This window comes from Ovis aries, chromosome 19 (genome assembly GCF_016772045.2).
Source record: "Ovis aries strain OAR_USU_Benz2616 breed Rambouillet chromosome 19, ARS-UI_Ramb_v3.0, whole genome shotgun sequence".
Lineage (NCBI taxonomy): Eukaryota > Metazoa > Chordata > Mammalia > Artiodactyla > Bovidae > Ovis > Ovis aries.
The window spans coordinates 43145363-43160617 of NC_056072.1; the positions used below are offsets into that span (position 1 = coordinate 43145363).

General features: G+C 43.7%; 1 protein-coding gene, 1 non-coding gene and 1 pseudogene across 13 annotated transcripts in view; 2 read left to right on the forward strand and 1 right to left on the reverse strand.

The window, feature by feature from the left end:
• ABHD6 (abhydrolase domain containing 6, acylglycerol lipase) overlaps positions 1-15255 on the reverse strand; it is a 101957-nt gene that overhangs the window by 6010 nt on the left and 80692 nt on the right. For all 12 annotated transcript variants that reach the window (XM_060402342.1, XM_012099820.5, XM_060402339.1 and 9 more), the window contains 5 exons: positions 9383-9539; positions 7915-8028; positions 6437-6569; positions 3553-3710; positions 217-271 (listed from right to left, as the gene is read on the reverse strand). In XM_060402342.1, coding sequence (XP_060258325.1) covers positions 217-271; positions 3553-3710; positions 6437-6569; positions 7915-8028; positions 9383-9539 — 617 coding nt within the window. The remainder of the gene's footprint in view (positions 1-216; positions 272-3552; positions 3711-6436; positions 6570-7914; positions 8029-9382; positions 9540-15255) is intronic.
• Positions 5765-5869, forward strand: LOC114109473 (U6 spliceosomal RNA). The gene has a single exon (XR_003586158.1). It is a non-coding gene; the product is annotated as a U6 spliceosomal RNA (small nuclear RNA).
• On the forward strand, positions 9787-10340 carry LOC121817309 (histone H2A.Z-like; annotated as a pseudogene).

Sequence of the window (15255 nt, forward strand, 5' to 3'; positions counted from 1 at the left end):
GAGTGTGGGCTGTGCTGTGGACAACACCAAGTTTAGGAAATATACAGTGTATATGGATATATAGGATATATACAGGGTATATAGTCTTTGAGTCTAAGGCACTGCGCCTTTCTTGAGGGGTCCCAGAAAATTCTCAAATCTCAGAAATGTAAGGAAGATGAGCCAGCCACCGATAAGATGTGTCACAGGCTCAGAGGTCAACACAGGGCTACTTACGCTTTCGGTAGAAGGTGTTGTGAGGGATGCGGACGTCAACAAGGCCCTGGAGGATCTAGGGATAAATAACCCAAAGTCAGAAGGCGAGGGAGGATTCGTATGCTCAGGCCTCAGAAGGGTCTGGGACAAAGAGGGGAAATCAAAGACCAGCAGTTTCGGGCGTTGTCAAGGTTTGTAAGGCCTGGTCTCCAAATTCCCTTGATGGCCATGCAAATGTAATGGGGCCTTAGGTTCATAAGAGGCTTTTTTTCTCTCATAAGGAAGGAACTCTGGGAATAACTGTGAAGCCAAAGGACCCCGGTGGCATGTAAGCTGCTGCACCTATGAGGAATTCTCTGCTTATCCTGAGACATAATCAGAATGAAAATAATATCAAGTAATTACTCAGTAATTCCCAATATAAAACAAGGTCTATTTAAAAAAATTAACTGCTGGGGATGATGGGCCTCTTAAGCAGTGAAGAAATCAACCACTGGGGAAGTTCTGGGAAGGCTTTTGATGTCCAGAGCTCACTGTGTGACACGCGGGCTGTGGGCTGCAGCACACGCTGACAGGCCAGGGCTCCTGGACCTGGGAGACCAACCCGGAGAGGTGCTGGGGCCCGCCTCTCCCCAACCTCAGGGTTCTTGAGGTAGGGGCCCGGGGTCACATTAGCAGCCGTCACTCCTCTCATTTCCCTAGGAATGGACTGAACCCCTTCAATACCCTCTCAGGAGTCCTGCGCACTGACTGAAGTGGGAAGACCCAGTCATAACTGCTCTGGACGAAACCCACCCGCTGGAGCATCTGACTCTTCCGGAAGTGGAAGCCCAGAGGTGAGACCAATGGCAAACTGTCCAGCACACTGTGCTCAGCATCAGATATTTCCTTTGTTCTACTATCTACCCTGTGCCCATGCATCTCTCCATCTTGCATCCATCCATCCACCCCCACCTCTGCTCTGCACCCCTGCCTATCCATCCATCCTGCATCTGACTCAGACATGCACATGGCCATCCATGTGTCCACTTAGCCTGCAGCTACCCATCCATCCTCCATCCCTGCTTCATGCAGACATCTACCTATCCATCACCCACCCACACGGCACCTCTGAATCACATATGCATACATCTACCCATGTATCCATCTGTCCTGCATTCACCAATCCATCACCCTCTGTCTCTGCCACTTCCAGACACCCTCCCATCCATCCATGCGTTCGGCCATCCATCTCTCTGCACCCCTAAATCAGTGATGTAGGCACATGCATCCATTCATGCACCCTTCTAGCCTGCATCTACCCACACATCCATTCTCCATTCCTGCGCTGTTCAGGCTTCCTCCCGTCCACTGATCCATCCTCTCTATACCTAAGACCTATCTCATGCAAGCACTTTGCCATAGGCTGGGAAGAGAACAACCAAAGACACAGTCCTTGCTCTTACAGAGGCAGGAACGGAAGACGCAAGCCAGCCAGCACAATCATTACACAACATGACACAATGGACTGAGTGCCTAGGGGCTCCTCCCTGCCTACCAGGGAAAGACTGTGGGATCTGCATTTCTTTTCTCCCAGTGTCTGCACTTCTCTGACAACTCAAAACATGGAATTTTCTAAAATCCTACTTGGTTACTCTATTCTGGAAAGAGATCAGTGCTGAGAGAGGAGCAATGTAAAGTCATGACTGAAAAGAGAACTTCACGGACAGAACATGCCACAAAATCTGATTCTGTGACGCTTCCTCAGAGACGGGCCACATCCATTAATGAGTCATGTTCAGGACCTCTGCACAGAACCCATTCTCTCAACTCCCAGGAGGACCTAGCCCACCCCCAGGCAGCGTCCAGCTCCTGAGACAGAGTGAGACAATGTGCTGCTGGGAGGTCTCACTCATGGACTCTCGGTTCCCCACACTATCTCCCGCACAACCTCATTTAGACCCATGACTTTTAATACCATCCTTGGCTGATGTCTCTAATTACACAGCCCAGGCCAGACTTCCCTCAGCTCCGCTCGTATTTCTAACTGTCTACATGACACCTGCACGTGATGGTGTCTCAGGGAACTTGAACTTAACACATCTAAAATGGAGCTCTTAGCTGATGCCCAAACCCACCCTCCTTCCCCTTCCCCTACTCAGAAAACACTACCTTGGGACTTCCCTAGAAGTCCAGTGGTTAAGACTCCATGTCTCCACTGCACGGAGCACAAGTTCGATCCCTAGTTGGGGAACGAGCATCCTGCCTGCCATGCGGCGTGGCCGGAAAATAAAAAAAATTTTTAAAAGAGGAAGAAAACACTACCTTTATCCAACTAAAGTATCAGAAGTCACTTGTGACTCACATTCTCCCATCCTCCACTTCCCACTGGCCAGTAAGTCCTACCTCCTTCTTTCCAAAGCTTCTCGGATCTCATTCTCCACTACTACTATCCCGTCTACACCCTCATCCTGGAGTAATACAGCACACTAACGGGCTTCTCCGTTTCTGTCTGTGTTCCCCTACAACTCTTGAGTGCTTCTCCTACTGAATTTAGAAGAACTCCAGTCTCCTTCCCATTATCTCTAAAAAGTTCTACATGATCCAGCCTAGTGGTTCTCAAAGCGGTTCTTGGGATTATAAGACATCAAACTATTTTCATAATCACACTAAATGTTGCTTGCCTTTTTCCACTATGATTCTCTCAAAAGCATGCTGATTTTCAGAGTCTATAGAATGATGGATAATGTCACCATTCTGATAGCTAATGAAATGAGTACTTGTGTATTCTTGTATTTTAAGTTCTCCTGGGGTTTAATTTCTAATATGGTACACATCAATAGCTACAGCTTTAATAAAAATAAGCTCTTTGGGGTTCTCAATAATTCTTAAGGGTGTTAAAAGGGCCCCGAAACTTTTTTCTTTTTAAATGAGAATCTGTGACTCAGCCCTTGCGTCCTATTCCTACCTCACCTCAACCCATTCTTTCCCTCACACTCTGGGCTCCAGTCACCCTGGCCTCTCCTTCTAGCATCTTGAACTTGAACTGTTTTATGCATCCCTGCTCAGGCTGTTTTCTTACAGAGCCTTATCAAAGTTTCTCCTGCCTCTCTGTTTTCAAGCACAGCACTATCTTCATTTCCTCTAGAAAACTTACTACAATGCGAAATTATCTGTCTTATTAACTGACTGCTTCTCCCCCTGGCCTTCTGTCTCATTTCTTCCCCAGGGTGCCCAAGCACAGTGCTGGATACATAACAGGCATGGCACTTGCTGAATGAATGAAAGCTGAGGACAAGGAGGGAACGTGGCGGGGAAGCTGGCCCTGGCCACCTGAGCAGGGCAGAGGCAGGCACGCGGCTGTGGAGGCCACGGTACCTGCTGGGGCACCTTGAAGCGCACGTAGGAGCAGAGCTGCAGCATCTCACTCATCTCCTCCGGGGTGGTCGGGATCAAGGGAATCTTCTCTACGGCGGCCGACTCCTGCAGTTCTTTGAGCCGTTGCACAAATTTATTATCAGTTGAGTACTGCAGACCTGGGGGATTCAAATCAAAAAAGCTTGGCAATATATCTACCTTCTTACCAAACCCCATTTTACATACAGAACTTCCAAAATCAGCCCAGACCTAATGTATCTTAAGTATTTTCCACTGGTAGATTTCTTTTTAATTGGTACTGGCATCCTTGCTCAAAGGCAAAAACACAATTTGAGAAACATAGGAAAAAAATTTTTTTCTTCAGAACATCTTACGGGCTGGCTACCCAAACTGGGAGCCGGTAAGAAACCCAGCACCTCAGCCCCTCCCCTAAGTCTCTTACATCAGAATCTGCACTTAAGCTGCCAGGGAATTCAGCCGTAGGACTGAAATGAGTCTGAGAGTCGAGGAGACACCCTGCCTGAGGCCCTCTCACACTTCTGTACGGGCTGAGAGGAGACCTGGTGAAACGCATGGCTAGAGTGGACTGACTGAGCGCTCCGTCCTTCAGCCTGGACCCACTGAATAATCTCTTATTTGGGGTCAGCACATAGGATGCAGTGAGAGTGAGTCCCCTTTGGAGCTGTCCCACACGTTGGGGCAGGAGGGCAGGACTGCCCTCTATACACAGTCCCTCTTCCTCCAGGGGACCATTAGGCAATCCTGAGCCGTGAGAGCCTTGAGACTCACCATTATTTTCTATCACCTGACGCAGGACACGAGAGTTTACACAAGCTGGTGTATGAAGGGGCATAAAACTAATTTCATTTCCAACACTGAGCAAGTTTCTAGGTGTTTAACTTAGCTGAAGAGCTAGAGCTTAGAAAGAGAGGCAGTGGAAGCCACACTGTGCTACAGAAATTCATAAATCTCCTATATTCAGCAACTCCTCTAAATCTAACGTGCGTACCCAGCAGCTCTCATGATGCCATGGACAGATTACATGATCTATTTCTTTTTGCTTTAAAAATAATCCTAAACTAAATGGCATGTGGTATATCCTGAATTGGATCCTGCAACAGAAAAGGACAATTGTAGAAAAACTAATGAAATCTAAATAAAGCCTGATTTTAGTTAATAGTAATACACCCATGTTGGTTTCCTGGTTGTGACAAATTTGCTGAGCTATGTGAGCTGTTAAAGGAGAGAACTGGGTAAAGGGTACTATCTTCGCAACATTTCTATAAATTTAAAATTATTTCAAAGTAAAAAAAAAAGTGTATCTTTTCATTTTTGCATACAAACAAATTCAATTCTAACTTTCTAATGGAAACTCAGCTATAAAACTCTTCTCTGGGCAAATGAATATACACTCAAAAAAATCAGTTAGTCAGTTAGAGCTGACCTTCCATAAGTGATTTAAAATCTAATAACATTCCAGAGGGCCTCCAATTCTTCGTGTTTTCTTGGCTGAGTTGTGCAACATACGGGGTCTTAGTTTCCCAACCAGGGATTGAACCCACGCCCTCTGCTTTGGGAGCACAGAGTCTTAACCCCTGGACCACTTGGTAAGTCCCCTCCAATTCTTAGACTGTATCATTATAAGATCAAATGAGTTCAGACACAGCGCTTGGGAAAAGGAAAACCCTTTGGGAACCTGCCTTCAATTTCAACGAGCTTAACAGACCTGAAAACTTAACTTTCTGAATGAGTTGAAAGGTTTCAAAGATAAATCTAGTTATGTTTCAGTAGAAGGTGCACAAGTTCAGTTCATGGTTGGGTTCTAGTGGGTAAAGGTAATGGATATGAGTCACACAAAAGAGGTAGTGAATATGAAAGGACTTCTCCAAAAGCCACAGCTTGGGTTCTGGAGTCAGATAGCTTAGGGCCAGTTCCTATCCTGGCTCCAGCACTAACATAATGTGCACCTATAAAATGGGCATACTATCCTTATCTGGATAATAATTACATACGTAAAAAGCCACTGAGATAGGTACTGAAAATCTGGGCAATTTACTATGTGTAAACCATACTCCAGTAAATTACCAGGGATGAAGAGAGAAGCAAGAGAAGGAAAAAGAGAGAAACATCTTTCTTACTAACATGCTATAAATTCAAGCATGAAGATTTATATACATATATATGTATGTAAGTTTTAAATCCAATTTTAGTCTTAGTCTCAGTAGCATATATGCTAAAACTGGAACAATACAGATTCAGATCAGCACAGCTCTTGTGCAAGGATGACATTCAAATTCATGAAGTGCTCCATATTTTAAAAATTTTTTTTAAAAATCCAACTTCAGATCATAATTTCTGAGGACATGTTACAGCTCAAGTAGACATGAACGCATTTAAGATCAGACACCAAAGTTGGTTGATTTAAAAAAAAAATCTTGCAATGAAAAAGATCTCTGAGTTTTCAGCCAAAAAAGAAAGACACATAATAACAGTATTTTCACCTCACAAGGTTATGGCAAGGATTAAATCCATATAAAGAGTTTAGCTCATAAAAATTCAATAAATGTTAGACGTTAATATTATCATTATACTTCAAAGTATTTACATGCTGTGAAGTTTTATACACTTTTTAAATAACCACCTCTGATTCTTTGTGGGACAAAGCTGGCTCTATATTTTAAAGCTCAATATAGTTATAATTATGGTTATGTAACTATTGCTTGATTGTACCACTAAGGCAATCTTTTTTTAGTATCTCTACAATATTGTCAAAAAGATGATTCTAAAAAGACAGTCACAGCAGAAACCGCCATTGACTTCTTCAGAGATTCAGGTCCCGCTGCGTCCACATCACTCACAAGGTGATCTGAGTCTTACAACTCACCAGCAGGGCACACAAGGGACAGGCTGCAGACATCTGACGGGTAGTAAGCAGCATACACCCCAGCCACGTGGCCGCCCATGGAGGTGCCTACCAGGTGGAAGGGCTTTTTGTTCAGCTTGAGGCATTCTACAAACTAGAAAGGGAAATGAGAAAGGGGCTTGGTTATACAACTGTGGACAATGACAATGGGGATTCCAGAGTTGAAAACTTTTGTACTTCCTATGGGGACAAGCAGAAAAGGGCTATTGACGAAAGGGGATCTGAAATCTACTAGATTATCAAGATGAGCCCTGTTATATGCATGTACTTTTCTTTACCTCACATAGGTTATTGAGGGGTCGTTTGTAAGTATAAAATCATCAAAGATCCCTCAAATTCATGAGCCAGCGAATTTTTAAAATAAAGATCCCAAGAGTAAATATTTTATGCTCTGTGTGCCTATTATCTCTGCTGCAACTATTCAACTCTCCTGCTGTAGCACAAAAGCAGCTAAAGACAACATGTAAACAGGTGACTGTGGCTGTCTTCCAATAAACAGCTTAGTGGCAGATCAAATGAAGCCCACAGGCCATAGTTTGCTGACTGGCTATAATTTACAGCGCTTCCCATCCATCTAAACATCCATTAATGTAACTATCTATCCATCTGTCTACCCGACTATTCACCCATCCATTCATACAGCTATCCACCCATCCATCTATTCAACCATCCAAACATCCATTCATATAACTATCTATCCATTCATCTATTCAACCATTTGACCATTCATCCAACCATCCATCCAACTTTCCCTCTATCCAACCATTCAACCAACTATCCCCTACATCTACCCATTAATCTAAAAAATATTTATTGGGTATCTATTATGTACAAGCAACCATGGTCAGCTGCTCAGGTTACAGCAAAAGGTCAAAGAAACAAGGTTCCTTGCTTCCAAATAATACACAGCTTAAAGAGAGGAGAGGGGCAGACATTAAATAAATATCCTTGAATGGAGAAAATATTTAATGTCAACCTGAAGAGTATGAACCATTAAATTTTGAAATGGTTCATGAGCCCCATGACTTTGAAAGCTCAGTCACACAGGGCTGAAGAAAGATACTAAATCAGAACAAAATGAAAAGATCACCCTCCCCATCCTCCACAACTAGGCAGACATGCTGTTACCGTCATCAAGCAGCTGGTAACCAAAAAAATACACTCTAAAAAAATAAATGGTCTTGAGGAATTCTAAACTCCCTTTTTGAAGAGTTGAGAAAGTGAGACTGTATTTCTCCAGAAACAGCTATAATACGTTGAAAGAAGTCAGCAATAACCCCTGGCCCTCTACAGCTGGCTGAGGACGCCACTCGGCTGCTGCCATTTTGTTTGCAAATATGAGTCGAAACAGAACCCATGTTGACTGTTCTTCAGACTTGAGGATGCAACAGTGGGCAAGACCCACCTGGGCAGTTTTTTGGTGGAGCCTCCCTGCTTACCTGGTGTATCCTCTTGACTTGCCCATCTATGGACAGGTCATCCAGTGAGGAGCGGGTGGTGCCCTCATGCCCTGGCATGTCCACGCAGACCAGGTGCAGGTTCTTCGGGAGGAACTGCGGACACACAGGCCCAGAGAGTCAGAATGTGGTGTCAGAACATGTCTGCCCATGTTTCTGGGGAGGCTCCCCCAACTTACCAAGTGACCTGGACAGCCTCCCCGCTGGGGAGGAAGGAACCTAAACCATTCCGTGTCTTCCCCTAGCAACATCTGACATGAATAAACACTGCCAGGAGCCTTCCAGAGAGCAGAAGCCCCCACAGTCTAATGTGAGAGGCCTCGGGATGACTGGAAAGGGGAGAGCAGAGGTCGGGGAGCAGCTTGCATCCTTCGCTCTTTCCTGACACCAGTTGGCAGGCCCTACTTCCTTCTTTCCCTCATCCCTCCTATGCTTATCCCAGTCTCGCAGCCACCAACTTGCAACTATTAATACACCGGGTGACTCTGTTCTCCCAGAGCCCCGGTCAGCTCCAGAGCCCACAAGAGTAACACTTCTCCTAAGAATCATATATGATCGCCCTATGATCTTCACTCTTTTTTTTTTTACATTAGGATCTAATTCCTTAGGTATTTTTATCCTAAACACCTTCTTCCATTTAAATATATGCCACATTTAACCAGGAATTTGAGATATATCAGCTATCAATAAACAACTAACCAGTTATATGAAAGATGAAGAGGAAGTCAGAGGTTCATTAAAGCACAATGACTGTCCTCATACTGAACTCTGGAAATAAGAAACTAGGGGATGTGTGAGCCTTTTCGTCCTAATGTAGAGCATGCTTGGGATTAGTCAGGTCCTGCTTGAGGTGGGAGCCTGGGGTCCTTCTCTGCCAGACCTCTCCCAGCCCCTATCTTTACCAGCTGTTCACTTTTACCAACTAAAGCAAGCTGACACAACCAAATAAACCAGGACAGAAAGTGAGTGATTTGAGAAACCATCCCAGAAAGCTGTCAGATCAAGACTGCTTCTCTAAAGGGCTAAGGAAAAGAGAAAGCAGAAATGGAAGGAAGAGAGGAAGAGGAGATGGGGAGAGAGAAGGAGAAGCAGAAAAGGGAAGAAGAGGGGAATCCTGGAGTATACAGAAATGACTTTTCAAAACCTGGCCTTTGATAGTCATGACAGTCCGAATATGAAGCAGAGTATCAGAAACTTTCCAAAGAAATAGTCATAAGGTGAAATCGTTGGTGAGGCACTGATTTCATAAATAACATCAGCTCAGTAAGTTCTGTCTGATAAAAGGATCTGAATAATACACTACACTAGTTTAGGGTGCTTTGAGCCATTATACCAGGTTCCCTCTGCTTTCTACCACTCCTGATGACCTCATATTCAAGTAGAACCCGCTCTCTTCTTTTTTTTTTTACTGAGTGACACCCACTGAGGAGGGAGGGCTCTAGCACCCCACCTTGACCATGCTGAGCCACATGTCCTTGTGGGCAGAGAACCCGTGGAGCATGAGGATGGAAGGTTTGTGGCCAGGCCTGCCGCGGAAGGAGTAGCAGAACTGATAGTCTCCGTGGCGCACATAGCGGACCTGCATGCCCAGCGTCCTCCGCCAGTACCTGGGGACGGAAAACACAGGCAAAATCAAAGTCAGCGAGCGCCAGAGAACCAGCTTCGGGAGGCGGACTCTGTACAGCTTTACTTCGAAGTAAGAGCAACGATTCTCCCAGCCCTCGTCCTCTACACAGTCACCCTTGAGGACCACTAAGTCAGGCCATTCCAGAAAGTACCTTACGTGAATATTCTGGTATAAATGTTTCTAAGCACACTATCAGAAAGGGAAAAGGGGACATTTTCTTAAGAAGCATGACATGCAATAACCCTCTGTTAATAAGTATTTTTAGTAGTTTGAATCGCAGGGCAAAGAAGGCTGGTGGTAGGGCTCAGTTGAGTTTCAGGAGAATTCAAAACAGCTGGTGGTAGGGCTGGGAAGGACTCTGGAGAGGCCAAGACAAAGGTGGTTTCCCCTTGCGGAGAGCTGGCTGGCAGCTCCCGGTGGGCCATGTTCACTGATGCCTGAAATCTGGGCCGAGCAGCCGTGGACTTGTGGGCCTGAGTGCCGCAGGGCGCAGTGCAGCTGGCCTGGAAGACCTTACCACAGAGATACTTTAATTGGTAGGAAATGCATCAAAAGACTTAAAGATAAAGTGTGTGCCCTCTTGCCACCTGCAACTTGCTATTTATTTGTGGAGATGAGTAATCAGACTCTGTCATCAAGGCTGCCATTGCTGGTGGAGGGGTTACTCCACACCCACACATCCCTGCATGGGAAGAGAGGACAACCGGAGACTGACCGGGAGATGTCTGAATTCCTTGTTGTCTCAGGACTCCACACACCTCACAGCTGTCGCCTTGAGTGATTCCAGTGACTGCCTCTCTGTGAGAAACACATTTGCCTGTTTGTGATTCTATCTGAGCAAGCTGATTTCAACCAAAATCTCTGCATTTGAGTCTTAGCCTTATTTATTTATCTACTCTTGGAAATTTGTTTTCACTGGGACACAGGGGATGGGTTGTGAAACAGCTCCATGGGCCTGACCTTTCGGTGAAACATCCATTCTAGTCTTCCTGGGACAGCTCTTAGGAACTTTCTCATCCCTTGCAGCTGATGCTCTTGCTGGCAGCAGCCTCTTCAGGTCCACTGGTTACAGTTCCTCCCTGGAGGAGAATCTCCCCCTTTTTCTCGGGGATACTCTTGTTTCCTGACCCTTCAGGGTCACTAACTGGTTCCTCTATTGGGAAAGATCTCTTCCTCTTGGAAGACTTCCACCACCAGCTGTCTCTTCAAGATCACTACTAACCAGCTCCTCCTTGGAAGAGGATTTCTTTTCCTTGGGTTTGGAGAAAGACACAGATGACTCCTCCATTGTAGTCTCCCGACGGGCCTCCTGAGGCTTCCACTTTCTTCTTTTTCGGTCTTGCGCTCGTCTCCTGGCACTCCTCCTGAACACTGCTGCAGTTTTCCAAATATGTGAGGGGAACTGTAACCAGCCCTTCTTTTTCTTCTTCAAGCATTTCTTCTCCTGCTTCTCCAGCTCCCTAGTAATCTCAGCATCAGCTTCCTCTGCCTGAACAATTGTCTCTATCACAACATCCAGATTCCTGCAGGGCACCTCTTCAGTCTCATAGAAGGACAGCTGCTCCTCAACTTGCTCTTGAAGTTTCTCCAGAAATACAGCTGAGGGCACCTCAGAGAAGCAATCAGTTTATAAGGTGATACAGTATTTGTCTCCCAGGTATTGGGAGATGTGGCCTTTGCTTTTGATGGCTGCCTGGCCAATGAATGTGGAGTGGAAGATGAGGCCATATTTTGGGGTGTTATCCCTTGTCTTCAGGGCTCTGGAAACTTGGTCCCTTTCCTGGGTCCAGGGAATCACTTACAGACCAGGGCTGGCCAAACAGAATCTTTCTCATATTTAGTGATACTGTGATTTCAAAGAAGCTGATTGTTCTCAAGAAGTGGATTTTAATTGACAAAAAATTAAACCACAAAAAAGTGTGGATTTTCATTGTGATGCAGAATTTATGGTAACACACATTTGATTTTGCAGAGACATTATTTCCACTATGGTACATAATCTCAATAGAAGTCATATGCCCTCCTCTGCCTTGCACTCCAAATTTATTTTTCCTACAGACTTTGGGAGTAAGAACTTGTTTCTTAAGAATTATCTCATCTGTTCTCTGGTTTTACTCCTTACAACATATGGCAGTTGGTTGAAAGCTCAGCTTCTCTGGGTTACATAAGACTTGGCAGTGCTGGAGTTTGGCCTGGAAATGATTTCAATATGAAATTACCATCTAAAGAAATTGAACACTCTATATGAAGAATCCTCCAAGATGCAAGATAATTAATTCAATCAGAGATTGACTTTGTGGTATACTTCGTACCAAAGAGGTAGCCAAGATATGCAATAGCAAATAGCCTAAGTGGATCAGCTTTAACCCCTTTGTATAAAATAAAGGGAGAGGGAGAGGAAGATAAATATTTATAGTTACTTGTACTTGCATACAAAAAGCGTGGGATCATATACAAGATGCTATTAAGATGAGTATCTGGAGCGGAGGTATGAAATACTCTTGACAGGTAGGTGGAGAGGGAATAATGGTGGGAGGGAGATTTATCATGTTCTTTTTAGTACTTTTTCAATGAATATGTTGCCTACTCAAAACATTAAAGATACAATAAAACTGGCTAGCTTAACAGCTCTCTTTATGACAAAATATGCATATTTCAAAGTTCTAAGTCATGACATGGTAACATGAATTTGTTCACTCATTTATATCCCAGCTCATTCATTTTTTGGCTATATGATCATGAAACTCAATTTCCTCATCTACAATATGGAAAACTATTGCATTCTACTGAGGACATGGTTAAGACTAAAAGAGATAATAAAAATTTTTTTTAATGAGATAAGCCGTTACAGTTTTGCTCAATGCCCAACACACAGGAAGTAGCCAATAAATGGCACTTTCAGTATTATATAAAAAAGATTCTATTCTTCAAATATACCATTTGCCAAAATTCAAGGGAAAAACATGGAAAATTTTGTAACACATATGACAGCCATATAAGTGGAATCATACAATATCTGTTCTTTGGTGACTGGATTATTTCACTTAGCATAATGCTTTCAAAGTTCATCCGTTTTCTGCACTACATCAGAATTTTTTTGCTTTGTAAGGTTGAATAATATCCCACTGTATGTATATAACACATCTTGTTTATCATTTATCGGTTGATGGACATTTGGATTATTTCCATTCTGTTGGCAATTATGAATAACACTGCTATGTACATTGGTAAATAAGGGTCTGTTTGAGTCCTTGCTTTCAATACTTTGATGTATATACCCAGAAGTAGAGTAGTTGGATCATACAGTAATTCTGATGGTGCTCCCTCAGTGGCTCAGTGGTGTAGGAGAATCTGCCTGCAAGCCAGGAGATCCAGGTTCGATCCCTGGGTTGGGAACATCTCCTAGAGGAGGAAACGGCAACCCTCTCCAGTATTCTTGCCTGGGAAATCCCAAGGACAGAGGAGCCTGGCGGGCTGCAGTCCATGAGGTTGCAAGCAACTGGACATGACTGAGTGCGCGCATGCACACACGCGCGTGCACACACACACAGAGTAATTCTGTGTTAAACTTTCCGAGGAACCCCTAAACTTCTGCATGATAGTTATACCACTTTACATTTCTACCAGCAAAGCGCAAGGGTTCCAACTTCTCTACATACTCACCAAAACTTGCTATTTTTCATTTTTTTTTAAACTAACACCTATCCTAATGTGTGTGTAAGGTATCACTGAGGTTTTGATTTGCATGTTCCCTAATAACAAGGATGTTGAATAGTCATTTCTTTTTATAGAGATGCAGTTTATATACCCTAAAATTCACCCTTTTAAATGGTACAACGGATAGTTTTTAGTGTTCATAAAGTTATACAACCATCACCATTAATCCTGGAACATTTCCATCAAAAAGAAACTCAACTACCCACTTAAAAAACAGTTAAAATGGTAAATTTTGTATTGTGTATATTTTACAACAATAAAAAAAGAGAAAGAAATCCATACCCATTATCACTCACTTCCCATCTCCCTCCCCTTGCGCCTCTGGGCATCCACCAGCTCACTTCAAGTCTCTATGGATTCTACACATTTTCTATAAATGGGTCTATTCAATATGCAGCCTTTTGTGTCTGATATATTTTACTTAACATGTTTTCAAGTTCATCCATTATAGAACGTATCAGTACTTCATTCCTTTTTTTTTTATTTTAAAAAATGATTACAGGATTTTCTATTAAATGGTAGTAACTGATACAGAATTCTATCATTTTCTGTTGACCCATCATGATACAATGGGATTAAGCAAATAACAGTTATATATCCACAATAGTAAAAGATGCTCAGTTTTCACAATCAATAGCCAGACAAAAAATAAAAGATAATTACAGTTGCAAGCCATAATGGAAACATGGTTAACCTAACTATATAAAATACTTACATACAATTTGGGGGGTTAAGTAGAGTGGTCTGTTAAGTAGAAGTGCATATGTACACAGGTTTTCACCTGCCCAGCCAGTCTACATCTTTTAGTTGGTGTATTTAATGTGTTTACACATAAGCTTACTCCTTGGAAGGAAAGTTATGACCAACCTAGACAGCATATTCGGAGAAGGCGATGGCATTCCACTCCAGTACTCTTGCTTGGAAAATCCCATGGACGGAGGAGCCTGGTAGGCTCCAGTCCATGGGGTCATGAAGAGTCGGACATGACTGAGGGACTTCACCTTCACTTTTCACTTTCATGCATTGGAGAAGGAAATGGCAACCCACTCCAGTGTTCTTGCCTGGAGAATCCCAGGGATGGAGGAGCTTGGTGGGCTGCCGTCTATGGGGTCGCACAGAGTCAGACATGACTGAAGCGACTTAGCAGCAGCAGACAGCATATTAAAAAGCAGAGACATTACTTTGCCAACAAAGGTCCATCTAGTCAAGGCCATGGTTTTCCCAGTAGTCATGTATGGATGTAAGAGTTGGACTATAAAGAAAGCTGAGCACCGAAGAATTGATGCTCTTGAACTGTGGTGTTGGAGAAGACTCTTGAGAGTCCCTTGGACTGCAAGGAGATCCAACCAGTCCATCCTAAAGGAGATCAGTCCTGGGTGTTCATTGGAAGGACTGATGCTGAAGCTGAAACTCCAATACTTTGGCCACCTCATGCGAAGAGCTGATTCATTTGAAAAGATCCTGATGCTGGGAAAGATTGAGGGCAGCAGGAGAAGGGGACGACAGAGGATGAGATGGTTGGATGGCATCACCGACTCGATGAACATGAGTTTGGGTAGGCTCCAGGAGTTGGTGATGGACAGGGAGGCCTGGCGTGCTGTGGTTCATGGGGTTGCAAAGAGTCAGACATGACTGAATGACTGAACTGGACTGAACGACTGAACTGGACTAAACGACTGAACTGGACTGAACTGATAAGGTAACTATCAATGTGTATGATCCTATTGCCATTTTCTTAATTGTTCTGGGTTTATTTTGTGTAGGTCTTTTCCTTCTCTTCCTGCCTAGAGAAGTTCCTTTAGCATTTTTAATAAAGCTGGTTTGGTGGCGCTGAATTCTCTTAACTGTTGCTTTTCTGGAAAGTTTTTGATTTCTCAATAGAAACTCTATAAGCCAGAAGGGTGTGATATATTTAAAGTGATCAAAGGGAAGAATATACAACCACGAATACTCTACCTAGCAAGACTCTCATTCATATT